This window comes from Carassius auratus, chromosome 19 (genome assembly GCF_003368295.1).
Source record: "Carassius auratus strain Wakin chromosome 19, ASM336829v1, whole genome shotgun sequence".
Classification (NCBI taxonomy): Eukaryota; Metazoa; Chordata; class Actinopteri; order Cypriniformes; family Cyprinidae; genus Carassius; species Carassius auratus.
Window position 1 is genome coordinate 17,300,729 of NC_039261.1, and position 26,928 is coordinate 17,327,656.

The following is a 26,928-nucleotide window of genomic DNA, read 5'->3' on the forward strand; positions in this document are numbered from 1 at the left end:
GTATAACATTTGATACATCTAACAATACAAATAAAACATACTATATTTGATTAATGTCTATAGTTGCCGTTAAGCTTTTAATATAAGTTATTGTTTTTAATATAAGTCACCATCTTGACATTTACTGCTCTGCACCACAAACATCCCGTTTTGACGCGTGATTTAACGTCTCCACAACTTTTCCACGCAAACCTGGAAGGCACAAAACATTTGATTAAGATCGGGACTCCGAATCACGTTTCGCGAAACATTTGATCGGGGCTCGGAGTTTGCAAAACATTTGATTCAGATTGGGACTCCGATGTGCGTTTCTCGAATCATTTGATCGGGGATTCGGAGTTTGCAAAACATTTGATTAAGATCGGGACTTCTAAGCGCTTCGCGAATCATTTGATCGGGGCTTCGGAGTTCAGGACCCCAAATTAAATTCTAATTCTAATACTGCATCATACAAGTGTTTATTTGAGTTGAATATTTCGATATTCATGTAAGGAAACAAAGCTATAATTTGATAAGTTTACATTTACATTTATTCATTTAGCAGACGCTTTTAACCAAAGCGACTTACATAAAATATATAGGATAAAGGGATAAAAAAACAACACAACAAAAACAACAAAAAGATCAACAAAAAGTTTATAAGATTTATAATCATTTATTATGAGAGGATTCAGATCATCCCAGGAGCCAAACACGGGAACATCCAGGTGGACACACACACACACAGAGACGGTTCTGGCGTCCAAACAACATCAATGTCTTTATAAACTGTTACAGCACTTACTCAGAGTGACACATAGCATAGCTTTTAGCCTCATCGTTGCAGTCTGATGTTTAGGAATTAGTTTTTTTTTGTTTGCCTTTATGTTTATATCAGTTTTAATAATTTTAGCATTTCAACTTTTTTTGTAAAAAGTTACTACTTTAATTTCAGTAATTTTTACTTTACAAATCATTGCAAAGTAACTTTACAGAAAATTAAGTTTCTACAATATTTAGTAGTAGCTTACACGATTTATCTATATCATTATTTTAGCTTTATTTCAATTACAGAAAACTGTTTTTAGTAGTTTCAGTCTTAGTTAACAACAATGACACATAGTTGGTTGCTTTGGGAATTACTAGTTAGGAATAAAAGTTTAACTGTTTGTTCTTATTTTACATATTTATTTTTTAAAATAAAATGTAAAAATTACATTTTTTTTTGTACGAGTTTCTGTCTTCTGCTGAATGCTAAAAAGATGATGCTTTAAACACCAAACGGTTGATGGTACCCATTCACTTCCATAGTATTTCTTCCTGTAGCATAGAAGTCAATGGGTGCCGTCAACTGTTTGTTCTCAAAAAAACATCTTCTTTGGTGTTCAGCAGGAAAAAAAAAACACTTTTTCAGGCTGAGGAAGAGTAAACGATCGCAGGATTTGATTGTTTGATTCCTCTCACACAGACAATACAGTTATATGAGTGTTAATCTAAATATGAATCTTGATATCATATCTTGAATATGAAGCAGTTTGTGTGTGAAGACATTTGTGAATCAACCAATCAGCTGTCACTCAATTTCAGAGCCGTTAACTAGAATAAGATCACAGCTACTTTTATTTTCAGTATAAATATGGAGTTGAAAACACGAGGTTTGATTAAATTATACTGTGATAAAGATAAAGCATATTTATAATCATCAAGGTTCCTGCAGACGTATGTTTTAGGAAGATTGTCCAGGGTTTCTTTTTAACTCTTTTCTTTTACCTGTCACCGTTCGACTCAGACACAAACACGAGAGATTTTAATTTGATGAAGGTCATGGTGTTCTTCTTCACCACAGAGAATGATGCTCTTACTCTTGTTTTCCAGCTCAAATATCTGAACATCCTTAAATCGAGAAGCATTAACTGAAATATAAATGAGTTCATGTTTAAAACAAGAACAAATATCTGTCAGCGGCTAAGAAAAACAATAGTTTTCACCTTTGGCAGTTTTTTAATCGCTTTAGAATATGAGCTGGGTCATTCTGTCGATTCATTCAGGGCTGCTCTGTGTTTAGTACAAACACAACACTAGTCTAGGGAGGTATAGTCTTGTCTCTGAGAACAGGTTTCCTCAGCTTTCCTTTAGGCTGTCCTTGTCCTGTTTGCAAATGACTAAAAGGGAAGAAAAAAAGAATACATAAAATAAGTTCACAGATTTATGAAAAGCAATGAAATCCTTATCAAGTAATGATAAACTTAATCGGTAACACTTTTGAATAACGGTCCATAGGTTAATATTAGTTAACTACTTTAGTTAAAATGATCTAAGCAAGAACAATCCTTCTACAGCATTTATTAATCTTAGTTGATGTTCATTTCAACATTTACTAATGCATTATTTAAATCAAAAGTTGTGCTAACGATGAAAAACTGTATTTTCATTAACTAACATGAACAAAGATTAATAAATACATTAATAAATGTATTGTTCATTGTTTGTTCATGTTCGTTAATGAATTAACGAACATTAACTAAAGGACTAGTATTCTAAAGTGTTACCACTTCATCTTTGTAAAAAAGTAACGGTAGTGAAATTAAAGAGAGAAGATTTAGCTCCATCATTAATCTAGACAGTCAAAGGGCTCACTCTGTATATTGTGCTCATAACACCATTTAGTTTATTATATAAACGGCAATATAAGTTAAAACGTAATAAGAATTCATTTAAACTTTGAATTCTTATGAAGTCTCAGCTTTCACTGCTAACTACGTTAGCGATATCGCTAGCTATTTATTAATAGTCTGACACTGGCTGTCAACATAATGTTAAAAATGACCAAAAAACATCGAGAAAGAACAGCTGAGTTTTACCTCTGAAAGATAACACCCCGAGATCTGTTTTTATTATCGTGTGACGGTTTGTAGGTGTCCAATCTGTCGATTAGTCAGGTAAGATTTTCTTCTTTCCTGATGTGAGAGTTATGAGAGTTGCCCGCTCCAATATGGCAGCGACGTTGACGTGCGGTCGAGCGGCCAGTGGGGATCACAATCTGACGTCATCTCCGCGCGACGTCAACATTTGAAAATACAACAGACTGGAAAATACACGGATATCTACATTAAAATTAATCAACTGCAAACCCGGCATACATGCTTACGAAGGTGAAATTATACAGTATTAAATTTTGTTGTTGCATAAGACTAAGACAACTATAATGTTTGCATAATGCATTTATTAATGCAGAACTTTATTTTTTTCGGGCCACTGTTGTTCTACGATTCATGGAAATTCATCATATTGTTAATGTAATTTAAAGGACGCATTCTCTGTGTTTATAAGTGACGAGTCGTGTAAAATTGGCATTAACATTTAAAGGCTTCATGTTGTGATCACAGAAGAGTCAGACATTATGCAACTAACGTTCAGCACGCTAAAGAAGAGTCTGTAACGTTACATCTGATACAATAAAATAATAAAGTCGGTGATTAACTCGTCTTTTGTTTTATATATTATAACAATTATTGAATAAACATTACATAAAAAATCGAATACAATTGTATAATGTTTTTAAAGGTCTTATATATATATATATATATATATACACATTTAAATAAGAAATTAAAAAGTGAAGCGCGACTGAAGGCGGGATAAACTTGCTTGCTTTTGATTGGCTGTCGCCTAGTTACCATTCAGATTGACAGCGAGCTTGTTCTAAAGAAGCAACGAGCAAGCAGCGATTTAATAACTTTATTTGTTTCCAGTTTTCTTTACTACTTTCATACAACACATTAAAGTATTGCTGTGAAAATGCGTTATCCAGGAGGAAACCGAGCGAACAGCTGTGGTATTTCCCTTTCCGTGGGAGGGGCTACACCCGCGCATGCGCAGAAGAGGTTGCGCATAATTTCGGCTGCAATGGATGAAGTGAATTCTCTCTGAATTCAGGGCCGTGGAGGGGTTTATATCCACGAACATCGCCCAGTTTCTAGGTCTGGTTGCTTTCCAGAGCCGCTCAAGTGAACTGGAATCAATTTCAACACATAAATATGTGATCATTTGCGATGAATGTGAAACTACAGAGAGTTTACACTGAACATTAAAGCGAATATGTGAACAAGAAGCAAGCGGGTCAAGTTTTATTTTCAGTTATGTGGGACAATATCCCTACACAGCGAGTTTAACCGCTTCAAAGCTCAGAAACCGTGTGCGAGGAGAGCCAAACGCCTGTTTAGGCTTTGATATCGAACAAGGATAAACAATCTAAAACAAGGACAGCCTTTATTTTTCTGCTTTCTTTTTGTCTTTTCGAGGGACGCTAGCTTAGCTAAAGCTAGCCGAGAGGCGCGAGCGCAATGCGCTGCTCGAGGCACCCTGGAAACCACCAGTGATGCCATAGTGAAGGACAACAACGTTACAAAATAATTTTTTGTTTTTGGCTTTATACTCTTGGATATATTTCGACGCGATTCGGAGAAGACACGGGAGCGGGGATGACTCGTGGATAACCTCTGCGCGTCAAACAGCTCGCGCATCTTTGTTTTGCTTCACTCCGAGTCTCCCGTCTGGAAAGATTTCACACTTTTATCCAACACTGAGCGGTTTGTGCTGTTCATGTGCTGTCTTGACCACTTAGGTCCGCATCTCCGGAGGACAGAGGTATGCCTGGATCAGACCGCCTGCATGGGACCAAGAGGAAGGCTGAATCGCTCTACCATCAACAGCAGCAGGCGGGCGGCGGCGGGGAAGGCCAGTCTGTGCACACGGGCTCCGGTAGGCATCCCACCAAGACGGCGAGCTCGTCCACTTCTTTCAAGCACAAACGAAATAAATCCAAACACGAGGCCGAAAGCGGCTCCGCGTGCGCTGCCGTCGCGCCTCCAGCAGTGGGCGCCATCAAGCCTCTGGTGGAGTACGACGACATCAGCTCGGACTCGGACTCGTTCCTGGACTCCCCCGCCACCGGGAAACCGGCGGACAGTAGGGACGCTGAACGCGTAGAGCGGCAGGACTACGGTGAAGCGCGGACGGGGACTGCGAAAGAGAACAAGACTCATAAACACAAGCGCTCCCGGAAGAAACCCAAAGACCCGCATCGGGTCAGGGAGTCCGCGGAGGGGGCAGAGAGTGGCGTCAGGAAGGGTAGTAAAGACCGGGACAGAGCGAGCAAAGACAGCCGCAGGAAGGCGAAGGAGACGTCTAGTTCAGCTGAGTGCCTTGCATCCACATCCAGTCGCTCAGGTGAGTCAGGGAGCAAAAGGCCCGGCGACTCTCTCTCATCGGGCGCGGTGCAGTCCGCTGTCAGCAGCGCCTCCTCCGCCTCCTCCTCCATCAGTAAGGAAAGTGGCCGCTCGTCAAAATCTCGCAAAGACAAGCGGAGGAGCGAGGAATATGAGGAGGACCGCAGCCATCGGAAGCCCGTCAAGAGCCACAAGTCGAGCCCTAAAGGGAAGGGCCCGTCCAGGAGAAGCGGAGCGGACAGTCCTTCCGCTGCGGAGCTCGAGAACAGCTGCTACTCGTCCAAGCGCAGTCCGTACAGGGAGCCTCCCAGGCGGAGCAGACAGCGGTCCGAGAGCCCTTATCGGAGGAGGAGGTCCTCAAGCCCCGAGAAGGATGGAAGTCCGTATGCGAGCAGAAAACACTCACCTGGCAGTCCTTACGGTAACCGACGCTCATCCAGCACCAGTCCAGTGTCCAGGTGAGAAAGCACGCAAACACACCCTGATCAGACAGGCCATGTGCATCATTTAGTCACTCCAGAGGTTTCTGGACACGTTATATTGCATTGGAAATGTCGAAAATGTATTTTAATTACCTTATCAGTGTAACTGATTACATTTGATTTACTAATCTTTTCAACTACCGGTATTAATAATTTTCAAACACGTAAACCAGGCAAGGTTAACCTTACTGTACACACTGGTTACTGTCACTTTCGAAATCCTTCAGCACTTTGATTATAATATATCTAGATTATATAGATTATAACAATTTATTTTTAATTTTTACGTTAGCACCTCTTTTTACTTTGAGATCATTTTGAGGTTGAATACAGATTTAAAGCCATAACCAGAAACTGTTTAATAGCTATGATACTGTTTTTGAAATTAAATCTTTGCATATCTGTGACCGGAAACACTGGCAGCTAAAAATGCTCTGGAGAAGAAATAAATAAATCAAATTAATCCTGAAATTAAAGCAAGTACATACATAATAGGAAATAAACCAGTTGAATAATAAGCATGCATCCTAAACTTGGGAAACATTGGTGTCTCATATTTTAATTTAGAGTAGTCTAAAATATGAATTTATGAAAGAAAGAAATTTTATTTTTATGTGGGACAAAATATAACCTCCTTTGTAATCGTTAACATTTTCTTAAGTAAATCTAATTTAATTATATATTTTTTCCTGGTAACTGTTACGGATTACATTAATTCAATTACGTCATTTAGTTATATGTATCTAGTAACTCCCTGACACTGCCCAGTGATGCTTATTTAATAAGAGAGGAGGATTTTGGAGGCTAGATTTCATGCATCCGCTAAATGTAGGCAAAAAATCTAGTATTTGTTTGCCAAAACTACAAAAGCAATAAAATGAATCCCCTTTCAATGGCACCTCGGTGTCCAGATTATAAAAGTGTTCAGTAACTTTATGCACATCATATTGTTTCAAGTAATAGGCTTAAGTTAGTTAAGTCATTATAGACCGCTTACATTAACAAATTATCATTTTAAGCATTGCACAAATTTCTTTGCTTTATTGAAACAACTTTTTTTTTTGTCACAATATAACAATAAATATTTATTGTAGAAGGATTAATGTGTTTTTACCTGTGTAAGAAACAAAAGTTTGGACCTGCTTGTTATCAGCATACTAATAATTCATCGATAATGCTTTAAATTGCAGTATTGATAAGCTATCAACTGTGAATTTATAAGCAGAGGTTTATGTAATTACTGTTTTATCCATTAAAAGTAAAGGGTTTTATAGCATGATATTCAATAGGGATGCACGATCATGATTTTTCATGGCCGATACCAATTTTTTACAAGAAAGAAAGTTTGGTAGCACTTTATTTTACAGTCCTGTTTCTCATGTACATACTATGTACTTATTATAGTAATTACAATAACTATGTAATAACTAGGTACTAACCCTGAACCTAACCCTAAACCTAACCTTACCCCATGTAGTTACCTTGTATTACCAGAACTTTCTTAGATAAATACACTGTAAGTACACTATAAGTACATGTTAGTACACGTACTGTAAAATAAAGTGCAACCGAAAGTTTGCATAAACAAGTTGCTTATTTGGAATTTAATAGACCAAACTGGCTTTTGACTATTGAAAACAATAACCGTAACCATCTGAAATTACACAGTTGTTGTAAGTGCACAGTTAGTAGCCTACATTCAATACAAACAGAGATGGTACAGACATCAGCATTTAGATTTTGTTTTTCAATTGGGTTGAAACTATAGAACTGGCCTTAAATGAAAAGATTAACTGTAACCATGTGAAATTAAAGGCAATAACTGAAACAACACAATCAACACACATTCATTTAGAGGTTTCTTAATCAGCGTTCAGTATTTAAGTTTTTTAATTTGTTGTTTTTTTTTTTTTAAAAAAAGGTCTTTACCAGTAAATAAATAAATAATTCCTATGCAAAATTCAAATAATGTTGGTGGGAATAAAACAAAGATGCAAAGTGTTTCATTAATCCAATTAAAAAAATTGGATGAATAATTTTAAGCTGATTTTAAGGCTATTATTTTAAGGTAAGATAAAAATAATCATCCTATACAGAACTGACATTTACTTCTGGCTTTTCAAATGTGTATGTAAGTCCTACTTTTCCTGCGCACAGATTTCGAAATACTTCCATACAAATGACATGATAGCGAATGATTACAATGTCTGTCTAATGCACAGACATTAATGCAGGCCCACTTCCGGAAAAATGGCCGATTTATGGCCAGTCAACCGGTGCATCCCTAATGTTCAGTCCTAATGGATTTTATTTGAACAAAAGTCTGTTTGAAAAGTGCATTAGACAGTCAGCCTTATGGCATTTACATTTGCATATTTGCTTTGGAAAACATGCTGTTGCTCATCATCACTATTCACAACAACTGAGATCTTGCATTGACGTCTACATGCCAATGCCATAATTCCTGTGTTACAGGTTTCTGTTTAGTTGGGTTACCCCTCGAAGGCATTAATTTGCTGATTACCAGCACACACCTTGTACTGTCATAACAGATTCTGTGCATTGTGTACTATAGGATATATAAAGCTTTACATTTTAAGGACTGAAAAAAAATTGTTTTTGGATGCATTTGACTGCCCACACATGAACAACCCCAGCATGTTTAGGTATTCAAACATTTTTGTTTTTTGTTGTTCAAAGAGTTACATTGTTCACAGTTAACCTGAAGAAATATAATAAATAAAAATTCACCACTTCTGTTTTCTAAATGTCAGAACTGGACCTTTCGGTGAAAGTGACAGACTTCTCTCTGTTGATGTATGCAGGTCTTCTCCAGTTGTTTAGACTCCTTAAATCAATGGTCACATTAGACTTTGAGCATGCAGAATAACTTCAGACACTGCAGTGGTCTTGAGATGATCTCACACGCTGCAGCATTTTTGAAAAACAAACAAAGATAACGAATCCAAATGTAGAAACAGAAAATCTTCTCGACTTTCATGCAACACTGCCGCAGTCTTAAATTTATGGTCTTTGAATTAAATTACAAGGTCACGCTGTGATGAATCAGTTTTCTGTTCGTCACACAGCTTCACATAATATAAATATACAGGTTAGAGTTCACCGAACGTGACCTTTGGAAGACAGCGGAATGTGAAACGTCTTTACACGAGCTTACGTTGTGCTCTTCCATAATAGAATGAAAAGTGTAACGTAAACGGCACTTAAAACCCCGCTGTTGCAAGATCAAATTCATCAATGCAAAACCAACATATCAAAATCGAATCGAAAACCTCCCGCAAATCTCACTCTGTTTTTCTTTTTTTCTTTTTCCATAATCCATTACACTCAAATGCATGTCACAATATGTAAGAAAAGGTGATGATCTGATGCTGTTTAAGTTTCATTATGTCTTTAAGGATAACTGATTTAAAAACATTTCTATTTTTTGTTTCCCCTCCCCAGGCCTTCTCTGCGTTCCCGGAGCCGGTCTCCTCACTACTCCTCCTCTCGCCGCTCCTCTTCCCGTTCTCGCACTAAGAAACACTCTTTGTATTCCACAGGAGCCAGTGGAGGCTCCTCCCACAGCAGTCGACCAGGCAGCCGCTCCCCTTCATCTTCACGCTTGCCGATCACCTCAAGCCTGGGGGCCGAACTGACACGAAGAAAGAAGGAACGTCAGGCGGCTGCCGCCAAAAACTCCCCCTCCCTCCGCCCCAACGCGTCCAATGTCACAAATGCGCCGGTGAAAATCATTGAGGCGCCACCTCTAGACACAGCCCCGCCCCCTGAGCCTCAAAGACCGCCCTCACCACCTCCAAACACTGATCCTGCGGAGGAACCTGCTGCGGTTCCTCCACCACCTCTCCCGTTATCCAGTCCACCTCCACTGCCTCTCTCATCTCCTCCGCCTCTCCCTGCGAACTCTCCTCCTCCTCCTCTTCCTCTCTCATCCCCTCCACCTCTACCTCTAAACAGCCCTCCGCCTGCTCCTCCACCCTCAGCACCTCTTACACCTGTTTCCTCTCGCACGAAAAGCCCCAAACAAAGATCTACACAAAGTCCCGCACACACGATTAAGACTTCCACACTTCCACCTCTTCCCCTGCCGCCGCTTCTTCTGGGAGACTGCAGAGACAGGTGAGTCTTGATCAGAGACACTTCATAGAGAAGCGTTCTTTACACAAGTATGTGAACACAGACCTCAGATATTTGGCCCGATGTATTGCAAATGCAGATCCTGCTCTTGCATTGCTCTGGGGATAAACTTCAGTGCTCAAGGGTGATGCAAATAAACTTGCTTTTTAAAGTTAGCATTAAAAGAAAAGACATCCTACCTTTTTTCTAAATGCATTTTATAGATCTTATTGTGATTTGATTTTATCAGTGCATGCATTTTAAAGAGCCACACAGATGGGAAATCAAAAATTACCTGTATTACAGTGTATGATGTAGCTGTCCATCAGTGTAAACAATGTGCAAAGTAATTAAACCAAAAAGTACACGATTTATAAAGTTATTGGTTTCTAAAGTAAGGAGTCGACTCTGAATCGCTGAAACGAGTCGTCATAGATTTCAAATCTTTTGCCCATCTCTATGTACGTCACTAGGAGCACTTTGCATAATAATCTCCGCCTACCGTCTTGGGAGAAACGGAACTCTGACCTGCCCCACCCCCCACACACAGACGCTCTGGTTGGTGTGATAGCATCATGTCGAGGAGACCGTGTGTTTTTAATTGTAAAGGCAAGTTTGTTTTATTTTCACTGCCAAAGAATGAAGATCAGAAGAACCAATGGCTAAAATTAACTCTTACCACAATACCAGAGCAGTACAACAAATCCCTTTTGTTGTGTTCACAACATTTCACTGGTGACTGCTTTTCTAATCTCGGTGAGTACAGCGGGATTTTCAAAGCGTTTGGCCATAAAAGAGGGTTCATTACCAACTTTATTTGGACCAACAAGCATCTCCGAATCACAACGCGAAGTATGATTATGAAGTTATGTGTCTGTTTTCTCCCAAGCGTCTTATCAGTATGTGTGCTGTCTGCAGCCTGTCTGTGCTGATTGTCATGTACAAACACGTCATTAAAATGAAGTGTAACTCCGTGAATACTCAACGAAGAGACATGAGAGAGATATCTATAGAAAGCTTGACATGTCTACTTTAAAACTAAACAAGTGCTGCCGAAAACAGATATTCTGTGATAAAGTAATCCATATGAAAACAACCCGATGTCTGTTTTTCACGTCTCCCTTCATTATATGAAATGTGACCACGCCCCCGCGCTGAACGCGCTATTCAGATTCAAACTGAAGCGCGCGGCTTGAATACACCCACACAAAAGAAAAAGCAGCGAGACTGTTCAAGTTTCTTTTATTTTACTGTTTGCTTCGCGATGAGAGGAATAAGACATAATTCACCCCAAACAGATGCTAACGCATAGTTTACCATGGAGGTGTGTGCGGAACAATCAATCAAACCTGACTATGTTAGTTGACCAATCAGAACACAGTATGCTACCGAAAGGTGGGGTTTAAGGAAACTGAATCTTTTGAACAGCTTCGCGTGAACCGTTTGGGAACTCTGAGAATTGAGGTAATTTTAAAATGATATTTTGACAAAATGACAATAAAAACCACAATAAAAAAGCTAAATGCAAAATATTAAATTTAAAGTCTATAAATAATACTAGAATAAGTCAGAAAAGCATTTAATTACAACCTTAAGCAAATTGCTCATTCTCTTCAAACTATGGCTGCATGATTATGACAAAAATCATAATTGTCGATTATTTCTTTGTAATTGTGATTATTATTAATTACGATTATAACAATTTACATTTATACCATTGTTTGATACAACTTCATGCCGTAATTTAATATAAAAAACAATCTCAAAACGGAAAAAGTTTTAGTGCTTTTCTATAGCATTTAGCCTCAAATGTCAACAATACAGCGGATTGGTTCTTTCTTTAAATTATAAAGTAAAAATATGAATGGTATTACAATGTTATACTAAATCTAAAATTAGAATAACATAAGTGGACTTTAAATGATTAATTGCCTCTATGAACGATTATGTAATTTAAGCATCCATAATTGTAATCGCCATTAGAAATTTATTAATTGTGCAGCCCTACTTCAAACTGACCTTAGTTGATCTAAATGGAAAGTGTACTTGTGTTGCACTTTGTTGTCTGATATTTCGAAATGCACTGATGCAAAAAATTAAGCTTGGCTTAGCCTGATGTGTTTGCATTTAGATTCTTGCATTCAGTTTGTTTTGGGCCTGAGCAGAGATGTATAGTAACGAAGTAGAACTACTTCACTACTGTACTTAAGTACTAAAAGGCGGTATCTTTACTTTACTAGAGTATTATTTTATTATTTCTCCTACTTCCACTTTTACTTCGGTACAAATTTTCGCTGAGTTTAATACTTTTACTCCGATATTTTTTTATGTGCTGCATCATTACTTGTTACAATTATAATAATGTTACGAATCATTCCATTACAAACCACTGCCAGAACTGTAGATGGCAGGTTGGATGAAGCTGGCACATCATTGAGCGAAACAAGCGATAAAGAAGACTGCGCGTGCTGACTGAACTGCTGTGAAGAGAGAAATGAACACCGAGCCGAGCCAGATAATGACTCGTTCACGAGTCGAGAACCTGTGGCATCGGTTTTCGGATGACCAGTAACGTTAGTTCTTTCTGACAGTTCGATTCAATAAACCAGTTGAAGAAAACAGTTCACCGATTCTTTTGCGCTCGATGCAATGGCTTCATTGGTGTTGACTGCACCTGGGCTCATAACACTAGCACAGAATCAGTTCAGAATCAATCACCAAAAGAATCAGTTCGGTTCAGACGGTCTGTGTGTCGGTTTGCTTCACGCTAAATCACACATGCGCAGTATCATCAGCTCCTCGGTTCACGAATCGGACGCGTCTGACGGAAACTGTTCTTGACTCGTGAACGAGTCATTATCTGGCTCGGCTCGGTGTTCATCTTCAGTTCTCTCTTCACAGCAGTTCAGTCAGTGTACTGTTTGAGTCAATGAATTGCTCCGGGATATTGGTTTGTTTTAACTCAGAGGGAGTGTCAGACACATTAAACAAGTTAACAGCTTAATTCATCTGTGGATTAATGTGTATTGGAGACGCTAACTGTTTAAAACGATTCAGTTCGATTTGGTGGACTGTTTAAAAAGATCCGGTTACATCGAATGATTCGTTCGCGAACCAGATATCACAAACTGCTTTGTTTTTAACTGTCTTACAACAGACACGGAAGAGAAGACAATGCTGAATAAAGTCGTAGTTTTTGCTATTTTTGGACAAAAATGTATTTTCGATGCTTCAAAAAATTCTAAATGACCCTCAGATGTCTTACAGGTTTGAAACAACATGAGGGTAAGTTATTAATGACATCATTTTGCAAATTGGGCTAACTAACCCTAGTAACCGTTTTTTGTTTACAAGAAGTTAGAGTCAAAGGAATTGTGATTGTCCTTTAGGTTAATCATTTGAAATAGTAAAAACAATATGTTCAAACTTTTGACTACTTTCTTTAATAGCTACATAACACAATACTTCTACTTTTACTTTCAGTACTTGAGTAGTAAATTTTAAAATAGACAACTTGCAATACTTAAGTACAAAAAATGTTGAATACTTTAGTACTTCTACTTAAGTGTGGTGCTTAAAGAGCACTTCTACTTCTACTCAAGTCACTTTTTTGATAGAGCACTTGTACTTTTACTCAAGTATGGGTCTCTAGTACTTTATATATCTCTGGGCCTGAGACCTTGTTTTGATCACACATCTGGTGCTATTTTGCCATGCTTTTCAGCTTTAATGGCACAGAATATTAATGGTCCTAGTTCTTTTTCAATGGTGTAAATGTATTTTATCATATTATTCTAAGATTTTCTTCCTGTGTTTTACTTAGTGTGTTTGAGCTACCTTAATTAATGACACTTGCTTCTGATATCTGGTTATCTAATGCAGCAACATTCATGTTTTTTTTTTAAACACTGTACAGAGACCCAAGTACACTTTAGCTATACTTAAGTGTAAGTGCTTAAGTACACTTAAACTTGTTCATTGTCTCCATTTGTACATATTCACTCGTGGTCACATGATCAAATCGTATATATACCTGACCATTTACATATTTATCCTAGATGTGTGTGGGCATGTTTGGGCTGTATAGAGTGTAAGCTGAGGACAAGCTGTTATTTCCTGGAGATGTCTGTTTGTAGTAAAGGCAAATAGCTTTGTTGACAAAAGCTACACCCAGCATTACGCATGCTATTTACTAGTGTGCATAGTTTCATCTTCTGTTTACATTTTTTGTGAATTCAATGTAACCGCATTTGCATTTATTTTTTTACCTACAAGCTATTTGTTGTGGTTTATGCTTCTTCAAATTGTTTGCATCGTAGGAGTGAGCAATATGGGAAAAATATGACGTTTGTTTTTTTTAGATATCATGATTTTATCACAATTCTTTGCCATGTTTGTTTTACTATTTTGCAAAATGTCTGAGCATTACGGCCAATCTAATTTCCCTATTATAAAGACAAAAAAAGACTTTCAAGGTAACAAAAAGAATGGCAAGAATTTAAGCCCAAGAGGTTGAAGATAATCTTTGTTCTTATTTTCATAACAAAGATAAAAGAATGACAAAGATAAACATTACAACTACACATACAAATAAAACAGTGCTTTATTCTAGGTAAAATAGGTGTATTTAGCAGGAGCTTTCAAGAAACTGAATGAACGAACGAACGAATATAAAAATAAAACACTTTATAAACTAATTCCTAAAGCAACTGTTAAATTGCTTCAGTCAAGAGCAGTGAGTGATTTTTCTCTTTGTGTTTTGTTAACATTAAATAGTTCACCCCAAAAAAAATTCTGTCCGCTGTCTGTCAATTGTCTTAGTGTTTTATTTTTATACCACCATTTACTCACTCAAAATTGATTTTAAACCTGATTGAGTTTCTTTCTTCTGAACATAAAAGCTATTTTGTGGAACACATTTGCTGGTCCACAGTGACTTCCAGAGTATTTTTTGCTGCTATCAAATTGTGTTCAGCACAAGAAAGAAATGAATACAGGTTTGGGACAATGTGACAGTGAGTATATAATGACAGAAATGAAATTTCCAGGTGATCTATCCCTTGACAGTAATGACAGTTGGCTGGATGTTTAATAGGCCTACTGTCCCTTTAAGACTTGCACGCATCTAATATATAGGCACATGTATGTTTTTCTCTCAACTGTTTATTTTCATTTTAAACATAACCAACTACTACATTTAAAGCTTGTGTGTTTTGACAGTATTAGCGCAAAAGATAACTTGGTTCAATAATCAGGTGCTGTTTGACAGGCTTAAGTATGCGCTTCGGGTGTATGCGGCACTCAGAAAAATTGAAGACCAGACCAGCATGCGAATGAAACATTTAAAAGCACATGCAAATAATAAGAGAGTAACTCTACTGCTGAGTTAACACTGCTGTGAATACATGTGGTGTTGTACAGTTTATGACGGAGGCGCCAGAACTGCAGCTTATCGAACATATCGCACACCCCTGTTGCATTATTTATACTTAGTGTAAATAGCAACTACTTGGCGTTAATTTCTTTTAGTGTACATTTTCACTGCTATAAATTCCCTGCCAAAAACCTTACGTGGTGCAATGTGTAACTGAATAGCCAGAAAATGTGAGTAGTGCTTATCCATGCAGAATGCACCACCGTGAATTTGGCTTTTCCACGATTTCCCATGTCTCTGTATATTGGCGTCTAGATTTTTCAAATCTCTAATGCTTGTATGAATTGTAAATACAGTTTTACATCATATATGTGTCTGTTGTATGACACGTTGCAGTGTTGAGGCTAAATGACTCAGACTTTTACTGCTTGATGTTATTCCACATTTTATTCCATGTTCATTTCTCATATTCTCAGTTACTTTTAGCTAGAGCTGTGTGAAAAAAAAGTAAAATAAAATACAAATTTAAGAATAGCTTTACCTCCATAAAAAGAATACTTAACTGTGGATTTTATTTTATTTTTTTCTCTGTTTCAGCCCAAAAAAGAGCAGTCTTTCCCAGAAGTCATCACGAAAGGACAGGGACAGGGAGAGGGAGAAAGAAAAGGAAAAAGAAATCAGGACACGTCTTCTCAGTGAGTTGCCCCTTCCTCCAGTACTTCCTGGAGGAGACCCCTCCCCTCCACAGTCCCCCGCTCGAGAATCCCCTCTGCTTCTGCAGCCAACCTTCAAGAAGAGACCAAAGTAAGTGCCACCGCTTCAGCATTCAGGGCATTTCTCAAGATGACTGCGTGAAATCAACATTCACATACTCTAATGGTCAACACATTGGGTTTGGGAGGATTACATGTCTCCTATGCTCACCAAGGATGCATTTATTTGGTCAAAAAGCGTTTTAAAATACCCTCTTTTGAAAATGTTTTAAAACACACAGGGTTTTAGTTAGCCGTTCGGTAAATTTAGGTCTTACAAAGGTATTAAATCGGAGCAGAATGTGTTAAAGGATAAGTTCACTTCCAGAATTGAAATTGTCATTTACTCACCCCCCACTTGTTCCAAACCTGTGTGAGTTTCTTTCTTATGTTCAACACAAAAGAAGATATTTTGAACAATTTTAGTATCTGCATAGTTGATGGACATCGTTGACTTCCGTAGTAGAAAAATACTATGGAAGCCAGTGGTGCCCATCAAATGTTTGAAAATATTTTTTTAGTAAATTTGACGTTTGCACTGGAAAATTTTTTTGGCTGTGTGATCAGAAGGTACAGTGACCGTTATTTCCATATTTTATTCATAGTTGTGAGCAGAGCTATTCAAGTCTTGAGCTTTTGTTTTTGTGAAATGAATTAAAAAGCAATTTTATTTTAAAACGGAAGAAAAAGAGATTTCATTTTAAAACATTTAAGAGAGAAGTCCTTAACAGGGTTATTACTTTAGTCATGGGATGCCGAAATGCTTCATTAGTTTCTGGAAAATAGTAGAATGAGAGAAAGTGACATGAAAAATGGCAGAGGTATTCAAGTGTCTGTCAAATGTGTGCAGGATTTGCTGTGCCAGATATGGAGAGACGAAGCAGACTCAAACTGACTGGGGCAAGCGCTGTGTGGACAAGTTTGACATCATCGGCATCATTGGAGAAGGAACCTACGGTCAGGTGTACAAGGCAAAGGACAAAGACACAGGTGTGCGGTTTACACTGGAAGGAAACTAGTGTGGAAATGTTTTAATGCACTCCGAAATGTTAGCATGTTCCTTAATAGTAATCATTTTAACATTTTAAATGTCTTTACTTCTGGTCAGTTAAATGCATGCAAAAAAACGTCAAAACGCTAGTTTATTTTCTTTGCTTTAAATGCAGAATTATTTGCTCTTAATTATTTGCTCTTTTTCCCATTGCAAACATCCATGTTTTTGAGAAGAGATGTGTTGACAGCCTTCTGTTATGTTTTGGTGTCTAAAGGAGAGCTGGTGGCATTGAAGAAGGTGAGATTGGATAACGAAAAGGAGGGTTTCCCCATCACTGCTATCAGAGAGATCAAGATCCTGAGACAACTCAACCATCGCAGTGTTGTCAACATGAAAGAAATCGTCACTGACAAACAAGACGCACTTGACTTCAAAAAGGATAAAGGTTTGTTTAAATGGATTTGCATGTTCTTTTTGTATTTAACATGGGATTTTTCAGTGGTGAATACATTCTCTTGGAGTTAGGGGCATATTTGTGGCCCACTCAGTTTTAGACTTCTCCTGAAGTGCTGCACTAATTTTCTGGGCCTACTTCTGTGTATTAACCTGTGTGTATTTTTGTGCACTAGGTGCATTTTACCTGGTGTTTGAGTACATGGACCATGACCTGATGGGGCTGCTTGAATCAGGACTGGTGTCTTTCTCCCATGAGCATGTGCAGAGCTTCATGCGTCAGCTGATGGAGGGATTAGATTATTGTCACAAGAAGAACTTTCTGCACCGAGACATCAAGTGCTCTAATATCCTGCTAAATAACAGGTACCAGTTTGTTTTCATATATTGCATGAAGTTGGTCTCTTGTTAGTGTCGTACAATTTACATGATGTGTTCAGCTACACTGACGTTCAATTTTAAGAAATTATTTTATTTGGCAAGGATGTAGGGCAGCACAATTAATCGAATGTGATTGTCATGTGCATTTTGTTAGTAAAAGCGGTTCTGTAATCAGCAGTAAATCATCATCACCTGCTTTCAGATGGAGCAGCATTTTCTACACATAGCCATAGTTCACTGACAAGCAAAAACAATCTTAGATGAAATATTTCTCCATCTGAAAGCACTTGAAAATACCACATTTAATAACATATTTTTCCTCCAAACTCACTATATAACTTCAGTTGAAATAAATCCTCCTACTTTATTTTAATATAAAATAAAAACTCTGAAAAACCATATATTTTTATAGTCTTGTGTTTATTAGTCACATTGAATCTTTTACATTCTTAACTAACGTTGTGCTCTCTGAAATAAATGCTGAAGCAGTGTATCAATAAGTTTTTTACAGTGATGTTATGAACTGACATTTACCCAATATTTGCAAATACCTGCATCTTGCAATAAAATTATAAAATGTGGCCCTGTTCACAAAATAGTGTTAAATATATTATGCAAGATTTGTTTCTTTTTTACAGTGGTCAGATCAAACTTGCCGATTTTGGTTTGGCTCGTCTTTATAACTCTGAGGAAAGGTAAGTAAATGTTAAACTTTCTCACTCTTTCTGTAGTTTGATCGAACTGTGGGGCGCAAAAATTGACACCCTTCAGCTTTAAGGTTTCTGTAGATTACATGTGATTTCAGGAACAGTAAATATGATAGAGATTGAAAAGCGTTGGTGTATAACACTCACTTGATGGTCATTCCCAGTCGGCCGTACACTAATAAGGTGATCACGCTGTGGTACCGCCCTCCTGAGCTGCTACTGGGAGAGGAGAGATACTCACCTGCTATCGATGTCTGGAGTTGCGGGTAAGACATTGCCCATCTACATTTACACCCCAGATGCTGTTCATGCAATAATGTTGTGTTCTTTTTTGTGGTTGTGGAAAGGTGTATATTGGGAGAACTCTTCACTAGGAAACCAATTTTCCAGGCCAACCAAGAGCTTCTACAGCTTGAGCTGATTAGGTACGTTTCTCTCCATCTCTGGATGCTCATGTGGTGTTGCTCTGATGCTGAAGGAGGGGAAAGGGCTTTGTGAAATGCTGTTATACTTCATCTGTTGGGTATTTTGTTTTGGTCAGTCGTTTGTGCGGTAGTCCGTGTCCTGCTGCTTGGCCAGATGTAATAAAGCTGCCGTACTTTAATACCATGAGACCCAAGAAACAGTACAGACGACGCTTACGGGAGGAATTCGCTTTGTAAGTTCAACCTGATTTTTGTAACTCTTCCATCATTCTCTGACTGATTTTGATCTGTGTTGAAGTCTCTCACTTGGAGACTGCATTTCTTTCATCACAAATACAGTAAAATAAGATTGTGAAATATTGTTTTCTATTTGAATATATTAAAAAATGTGTTTTATTACTTTAATGCAAAGCTGTATTTTCAGCTATCATCACTCCGGTCTTCAGTGTCACATGATCTTCAGAAATCATTCTAATATACCGATTTGCTGCTCAAGAAACATATCTTATCAATATTGAAATGGTTGTTCTGATGAATGTTTTTATGGAAACATGGAATGTTTGGAAATCTTTTGTAACATTTATAAATGTTTTGACTGTCACTTTTGATAGTTAATGCATCTTTCTTGAGCAAACTTATAGATTAAAAAAAACTTTTGCACTGCAAAATAAAACAACAACAAAATTGTTTTGCCATTGTTATGCTGCTGAATATTAATAATGCAGTATAAGTCGCTTTGGATAAAAGCATCTGCCAAATGCATAAATGTATCTGTCTTTTTAGTAGAGTCCTATCTAATGGTTTTAGTCAATATTCTTTACACAGTACTTCCTTTATAATCCCAATGTCTGTGTGTAGTCTGCCCACCTCTGCTCTTGACCTGCTGGACCACATGTTGACGCTGGACCCCTCCAGACGCTGCACAGCTGAGCAGGCCCTCGCCAGCCAGTTTCTGTGTGACGTGGAGCCCAACAAGATGCCACCACCTGAGTCAGTGCACACACAAACACATCTTATGTGATTTAAATCGTCTACGTTTGTGGAAATGTGCTTAAATGCAGCTGCAATCAGATGTTGTTAGGCTATTCAATATAATGAAGATTAACTCTGTATAAACGACTAGCTAATTAGATGGCAGTTTATACTAGTAAATATGCATTCATAATATTTTTTGTAATTATGTGGCTTTTCTTTTTAGTTTGCCTCATTGGCAGGACTGTCATGAGCTCTGGAGCAAGAAGCGGCGGCGGCAGAGGCAAAGCGGAGTGGCCGAGGATTTCCCTGTAGCCAAAGTTCCCCGAAAGGAACCCGCAGGACCTTCAGGAGGAGAGAACAGCCGCCCGCCGCCGAGTCCACCACCTCCACCGCCCTCATCTGCTCATCCCGCACCGGCAAACATCACAGCCAGTGAGCTGGAAGGTGGGCCATACCTTGACAGGAAACCTCAAAATCATAGGCAGGTAGAGGAACTACACCATACAGGTGAAGCAGGGCGGAGTGACTGTTTGTTTAAACTGGTCATACAAAGAAATTAAGCGTTTTCTAAAAATGGAGTGGAGCTTTGGACCTTATAGAGGTGCTCAGCCTTTTTAAACTGGCTGGATGTATAATGAAGTGCTGATGAATGCAAGTTAGAAATCCTTCTTCTAGCAATGCTGCATAAGTTTAAGTCCTGCCACGTTATCTCTATAATAGTAAGTCTAGCATCAGAATTAATCATTTAAGTTATTTAAATGCAAGTGTGTACTTTTATTTTAATTCGCTATTTTATACTTTTCATTTTTAACATCTTTTTTTGTACATAATGTTCACTTATGTCAATCAATATTTCTTGAACCAGAATAGTCAATGGAATATACGTGATCAGTTTCCTCACAATTTGTTACTTTACCATTGAGTTTATACAGATGACCTCTGTTATGATTGCCTGAATAATGGCTTATGGGTTGCGTTTTTACTTTAGCGGTGAATATTGTTGCTGCTTTCCTCTTAAAAAAATAATAATAAAATCCTTAAGTGCATGGAACCTTTTTCAAAACTGTGATTACACATTGCGGAGTTATTAGCATGGTAAATCTAGTTCGTGTACATTAAGTTTGTGTACATTTTACTTTTTACATTTACATGCATTTATAACAGTACACTTTGTTTTACTACCATGGCATTAAATTACAGAACTAGCAATCTAGGCTTTTCATATTTTGAAAGCCACTGTCGTGGATTTTTTTTTCTTTTACTACTTGAACAAATGGAAACCAAAAGTGTATTGGTTCTAGTTTCAGTCAGCACTATATAAGTTCACCCAACTGAACTGTGAAGTCTGTAAATGTGAAAAGGGTTGATTGTTACAGGTTCAGTATCCTGTCGCAGTGTCTTGGAGTGATCATATCCCTCCAGCTTCCTCACTGTTTCAGAAATGTGCATTCCAAGTGTTTGAATACTGCAGTATGTAACTGGAAAGGTGAGAAACATCCTATTTTCCATAAATGGCACTCCAATATAACCATTTCTGGGCACAGGTTTGGGAGCCGCAGCGGAGCAGTTGAACCAGAGCGAGCTGGCGGTGCTGCTGAACCTGCTGCAGGGTCAAACAGACAATCTAAGAATCCCACAGATGGCCGAGTTTCTCCGCAGCTCGTCCTCTGAAGCCTCCACATCAGTGCTGTCCAGAACGCCCGCCGCCCCCTCCACCCCTGAACCAGACGCCGCGCAGCAGCTCGAACTGCTTAGTCAGCTCTCCACCTTAATCCAGTCCTCTAGCGTCCCGCAGCCGGCAGAGATCTCACAGGAAGACCAGGCTGGTCTGCTCACGCTCCTGTTGGAGCAGCTGATAAAAGCCCCTGCGCCGGGGGCAGAGCGTGCAGACCAGAGCAATGGAGTCCAGCCAGATGAGGGCGCTGCGCGAGGCAGCTCCGCTTCCATCATGGGCGGCGATCGCGAGGGCAAGTGTTAGTTAAGTCTATGGGGGGCGGGGCCTGTGTTGTCGAATGCTGTGATTGGCCGCAGCTTAACAGGGTACACCACAGGCTCGAAATGTGAGACCAACCCACATCAGTAAACCATACGCTTTTCTTGCAGAGATGTCACTCTTTTTTTTTGTTGTTGTTGTTTTCTTAAAATCTTACAGAGGGGGGAATGTTTAAATGGTTGAAAGACTGCAGACTAACGAATAGAGAAATAAATTGTAATGTTTATTTGAAAACCCAGATGTTTATTTTCTGCATTTGGTGAACTTCCACTGAGTTTTACAGTCTTGCGGTATTTAGTTTTTATGTTCATAGGGACAATATCCACAGTGCGTCGGTGCCCAGCAGAAATCTGCTCACAGACAGGACGTGGCAGCTCTTCATCTATTGGCACAAACTGCAAGTCCTTGAGAGATGGTTACAGAATTTGCGTTACTCTTTTAAATCCAGATTAAACGGTCCTAATAAAGAGCCATTTTGGACACATCTTTATTCATGTGTCTCTCTTCTAGTACACTCAGAAAACAACACTTGACTGGAGTAAGCTAGGGAACATCTCCGACCGCTGTCTTGCACGCATAATGTACTTCTTTCTTACTGAATTGTTTTAGCATAGTTGGGTGATTCTTAAAATTCTGTCAAGAACATGGCGAGATCACATTTGGCATTGAACTTCATTTTGCTTTTGTAGTAGTACCATGATTAAATTAGATTTTATTTTTTTTTTGCCTTATTTACATAAAAATTAAGGCCGTTTCATTTCATTTTCATTATTGTAATGAAAAAATTAATCCTTGTTACTGGAATGCTATATATATAATATGAAATGCTATATGTGTATTTTGCATTAGTCATAAGAATAAAAAAATGATAATGGTATACATTTCATTATTGTACACTTTACCTGCATTACAGAAATATGAATATATTGCATTACAGTAATAAGAATTAGATTTTTTTTAATTAACACTATAGTAAATTTTATACAGCAATCTTGACATTTTATAAGATGCATCCATTTATTTGTAAGTGATACTGGTTCTCATCTAAGAGATGCTCTATAGCTTTTGCTGGTGTAATCCAGTTTAATGAAGTCTAATTAAGATCGGCTGACCTTGTCCTGCCCACTGACACCCTCCAGCTCATTTGTGTTCCAGCGCACACACTTTTGTTTTCACTCTCAGTTCCTCAGTGGTCGATTTCATTTCTCTCTCTGCCCTCTTGTCACATGGTCTTTGGGGTCTGTGTATGCACACTGTAATAAAGCCTTACTGTGAGACGAGTGTCAAATAAATGATAGCTATACTGCATATTTTGTCCTCACACTTATAAATATTTGCCTTAATGGAGAAGGCTTTTTGTTTTGTTTTGTGTTAGATCCCACTATTAATTTGTTGCATTGATGAAAGTCTCCAGACTCTTGTAGATATGTTCTATGTATGTGATTGTGAGGTTCACTAGTGCAAAAGCAACACATCTAATTAGGTATAGCTTACTGTATAGTAAGACCATTTAAACAAACTACTGCAAAAGCTTAAATACAATATATTTTAGTAGATCCTTTAAAAAAAAAGAAATGGTGCATGAGCTAATACACTCCCTCAAACTCCATTTTAATTTTTTTTACATTCATCTAGAGAATCTAATGGTTATGATCAGTAGTTTTAACCTTTTCCTTTGAACCCATTGAATAGACTTTTCTTAAAATCATAAATGTATTAATCTTTAAGATTAAAAGCTTGGATGTTTAAAGAAACAAAAGCTTCACCTCCATATATATGAAGTCAAGTCTAAGATTAAAACGAAATCAAAAGATTTTGCTTAGTTTATAATAATAATAACAGTTAAATATCATAAACAATTACTAACAATATTATAAAAAATTAATCAATAATATACATTTAGAAATCCACAAAGAAAAACAAAGAAGCAATTTGTAAATTTAAATTAAAGACTAAGTGCAGCGCTTCAAATTATATTGCACCATTCCTGAATCATACTATTATTGTAAATCTTTTATTATTATTAATATTACTACTGCTACTATTATAATTGTTGCTGCTGTATAGAGATGTTTACGCAGTTTATTGCATAATTTGGCAATAAATCTAATTATCCAACATTTACATTTGTACTTTTAAATGTGTAAAAACATGCCAATCCCTGTAGGTCAGTATAAATGTTTTTCCTTAGTTTTTTAAAGCAGTGTGGAGGTGTTTTATCCCACACCTCCTGCAGAACTGGCTAAATGATGAATAATAGGTCAAGTATCAAGCATGGATTCATTTCAGGTCGACTTCTCTATTAGCTTAAGGACAGTCCAACTGTTTTTTAAAGCATTTTAGACATGCAGACATGGGCGCTTGCTTTTGGTGCATCATGTATTAACTAAGTATCTTAACTGAGATTCAGCTAGAGGTCATTGAAAGAGAAATATTTTCTGATCCAAATCAGAACTTGATTTTACTCCAGGAATAAATAAGTCTTAATAATAGAGAAAAATTACTTCAATTCGTTAATTTCTTTATAAACACACATTTTAGACATCATGCGTCCTGTATACATGTATTAGGCTTGGCTTTCCAATTAATGAAATGTTACATAAATCTTGCAAGTTATATAAACCTAGACCCCTCCCTGTTTTTTTCTGCCAGTTGCTACATTAGCAAAACCCAAACTATTTGTTGTTTTTAACATATTACTCGGCTGTCTTAATTATTCACTGTTTATTATATTATTCACCAGTCACATAACTCTTACTAATTATATACCTTTTTGAATAATTAAAATTATCATTTTCTGAAAAGTGAAAAAGTTTATACTCTATAATTTATACCATAAATATTTAAAATATTTTCAAAGATATATTTAAATGTTCGTTATACATTTAACAGAATTATATTAAATGTGCCAAGAGAAAATAAAGCTGATAATTTGTTTGTAAGTGAAGAATAATCAAGTAGTTTCATATTTTCATTTGTGCATTTTTCTATTTAGATTTAAATTTTTTATTTTAATTGCGTCAAAGTCATTATTTGTTCATCAATAAAAAATTAAATAAACAGCGTAATAGTACTAATAAGCTTTAGTTGTTTATTGCTTAATTTGTGTGAATTGGCTTATTCAATATTTCAACATGTTTTTGTAGTATGAAAACAAAAAGCTGAGGTTTTACCTATTTCTTGGTTTATGAAAAATGAATATAAATTTGAGTTTGACTTATTAGGGTTCACAGTAGTAATGTTATCTATTGTTTAGTTGTTGTAATATTTGCTGTAGCTCGTGTATGAAAGTCACTGATCTAAAGTTTTTGTCTTTTTCCTGGCAGATTCTGCATTAGTAAATCCAGAGGCGACGGGGTCAAAGTCTGCAAAACACACTCAAGACATTACATCTGATGTAGCGACAACCCTACTCCAGCTCATCTCCCAGCAAGCCTCCGAGAGCAGACGTCCCACTGCAGACCTGTGCCCCGGCCGGGGACCCTCCTCTCCCCCGAGCACCACCCCACCGACGGTTTCCTCTTACAGCCCATCGCCCGCAAACGCTGCTCCGGAAACTCAGTTCACCCAGGACCGAGACCTGAGGTACACCCTGGGAGAAGCCGCCGGCCCTTCCTGAACCGTTCTCTGAACCTGATCTTTTTGTTTGTTGTAATTTTTTTTACTTAATGTGCTTCAGCCGTTAAACTTACGTTTACTACATATGAATATATTTCTTTCTTCCGTTACCGGAAAAAGTGAATGTTAAAGGACCTGTTCTTGAATGCGAATGGATGATGTTCATCCCTCCCAGCGCTATTTGGAGAGCGTCTTTTCCCACATCTCCGACTGCAGCGATCTGTGAGTTTTAGCCATGTGTGATTTCTTTGAGGGCTGTGTAAATGTCTAAATCAAGCTACTTTCTTCAGTGCCGTTATGTGTAAAGCAAGAGACTTGATCTGGCTTGTGCTACTTCATCCTTTCTGATTCCGTGCAAAGGCATGAGGAGAACTTGAAGTCATTTTTGCAGTACTTGAGTAAGGCCTTTGTTTTCGCAGATTCATGTAAGCTTGTGCAAAAGATGTTTTGATTTTTGGTAGGATGTATGTCCTCATCCAAATGTTGTTTTCAGGACCACAACGTTTAGCAGAGTTCATTTAAATTGAAAGCTTCTTCAGAAAGACACTGAACTGACTTGAATTTTAGCACCAGTTTTGATTTGACTCTGCCAAGTGTACATGTTGTAAACTGATAATAAATGAAACACGTGGCTGAGTAAAATGTGTCTGCTACATTTTATGTAAACATATGCATGTCCATTTTATCATACGCATTTATATGCATACTTTGAACATTTTGTTGTGCTGCATTACATAGGATTTCTGAAGTGCATGCAAAATATGCTGCCATAATAGTAGGTTTTTGTACATGATTGCCATGACATTGCTATGTGTTGGCCGTTTTGAGTTTGTTGCTATGTGGTTGCTAGGGTGCCGAGTGGTGGTTCAGCAGTTGTATTTTGCAAACAGTGCAAAAAAAAAAATGTAGTAACACCTCTTTGGAGCAGCGTGAAAGTGGAGAAGAAAAGTTTAAGGCAGGTAAGATTTGCTTTTATTTAGCTGTTTTTAAATACTTTAACAGTTATAAAAGTAACTTAAATCTACTCCACTGATATTACAGGACTCAAAGTTATTAGTAAATCTACCCTGATTACTGTTGAGTATTATAATAAAATAATAATAACACTGTTGTCAAATGATTACTTGCGATTAATCACATCTAAATTGCGTTTTTGTTTACGTGTGTGTACTGTGTATATTTTGCTTAAATATATCTATATATAAACTAAATATATACATGTAAATATTTTCAAAACTTACTGTGTATGTGTGTGTGTGAGAATTTATACATAAATATACATATACATGTATTGTGTAAACTAAAAATTTTATAAGAAGTTTGATATCAAGGAGTTTGTTTTAATCAATTCTAATTTATTTATTAGAACTAATGCTAATTAAATGGTTTGTTGTTGTTGTTTTTTAAAGAACAGCAGTTATTTGTGATCT

The 26,928-nt window shown here is 37.5% G+C and overlaps 2 protein-coding genes and 1 long non-coding RNA gene across 4 annotated transcripts in view; 2 read left to right on the top strand and 1 right to left on the bottom strand.

The window, feature by feature from the left end:
* Positions 1-1,393: 1,393 nt before the first annotated feature.
* LOC113119684 (uncharacterized) lies at positions 1,394-3,474 on the bottom strand. Its single transcript, XR_003294497.1, has 3 exons — positions 2,841-3,474; positions 1,968-2,141; positions 1,394-1,892 (listed from the first exon to the last, which is right to left on the bottom strand). It is a non-coding gene; the product is annotated as an uncharacterized LOC113119684 (long non-coding RNA).
* Positions 3,475-3,862: 388 nt separating this feature from the next.
* On the top strand, positions 3,863-26,140 carry LOC113119624 (cyclin-dependent kinase 12-like). Of its 2 annotated transcripts, XM_026289225.1 has the most exons (15): positions 3,863-5,665; positions 9,155-9,829; positions 15,798-16,004; positions 16,803-16,942; positions 17,221-17,391; positions 17,576-17,765; positions 18,419-18,475; positions 18,652-18,753; positions 18,835-18,912; positions 19,029-19,145; positions 19,771-19,902; positions 20,111-20,331; positions 21,432-21,854; positions 25,207-25,465; positions 25,619-26,140. In XM_026289225.1, the coding sequence occupies exons 1-15, from the start codon at positions 4,629-4,631 to the stop codon at positions 25,626-25,628; spliced, it is 3,819 nt and encodes a 1,272-aa protein (XP_026145010.1). In that variant the 5' UTR covers positions 3,863-4,628; the 3' UTR covers positions 25,629-26,140. The 2 variants fall into 2 exon arrangements, with proteins under 2 accessions (XP_026145010.1, XP_026145009.1); XM_026289224.1 differs by having other exon boundaries at positions 25,207-26,140.
* Positions 10,413-26,928, top strand: part of LOC113119668 (protein phosphatase 1 regulatory subunit 1B-like) — a 39,683-nt gene continuing 23,167 nt past the window's right edge. The window contains exons 1-2 of the mRNA XM_026289288.1: positions 10,413-10,417; positions 11,053-11,055. The gene's annotated coding sequence lies outside the window, so the exon portion shown is untranslated. The remainder of the gene's footprint in view (positions 10,418-11,052; positions 11,056-26,928) is intronic.

Coding starts and splice junctions, on each gene's coding strand:
- LOC113119624 (XM_026289224.1), top strand. CDS start 4,629: ATGCCTGGATCAGACCGCCTGCATGGGACCAAGAGGAAGGCTGAATCG. Junction 17,766..18,418: donor AATATCCTGCTAAATAACAG/GTACCAGTTTGT, acceptor TCTTTTTTACAG/TGGTCAGATCAAACTTGCCG. Junction 18,913..19,028: donor CTACAGCTTGAGCTGATTAG/GTACGTTTCTCT, acceptor TGTTTTGGTCAG/TCGTTTGTGCGGTAGTCCGT.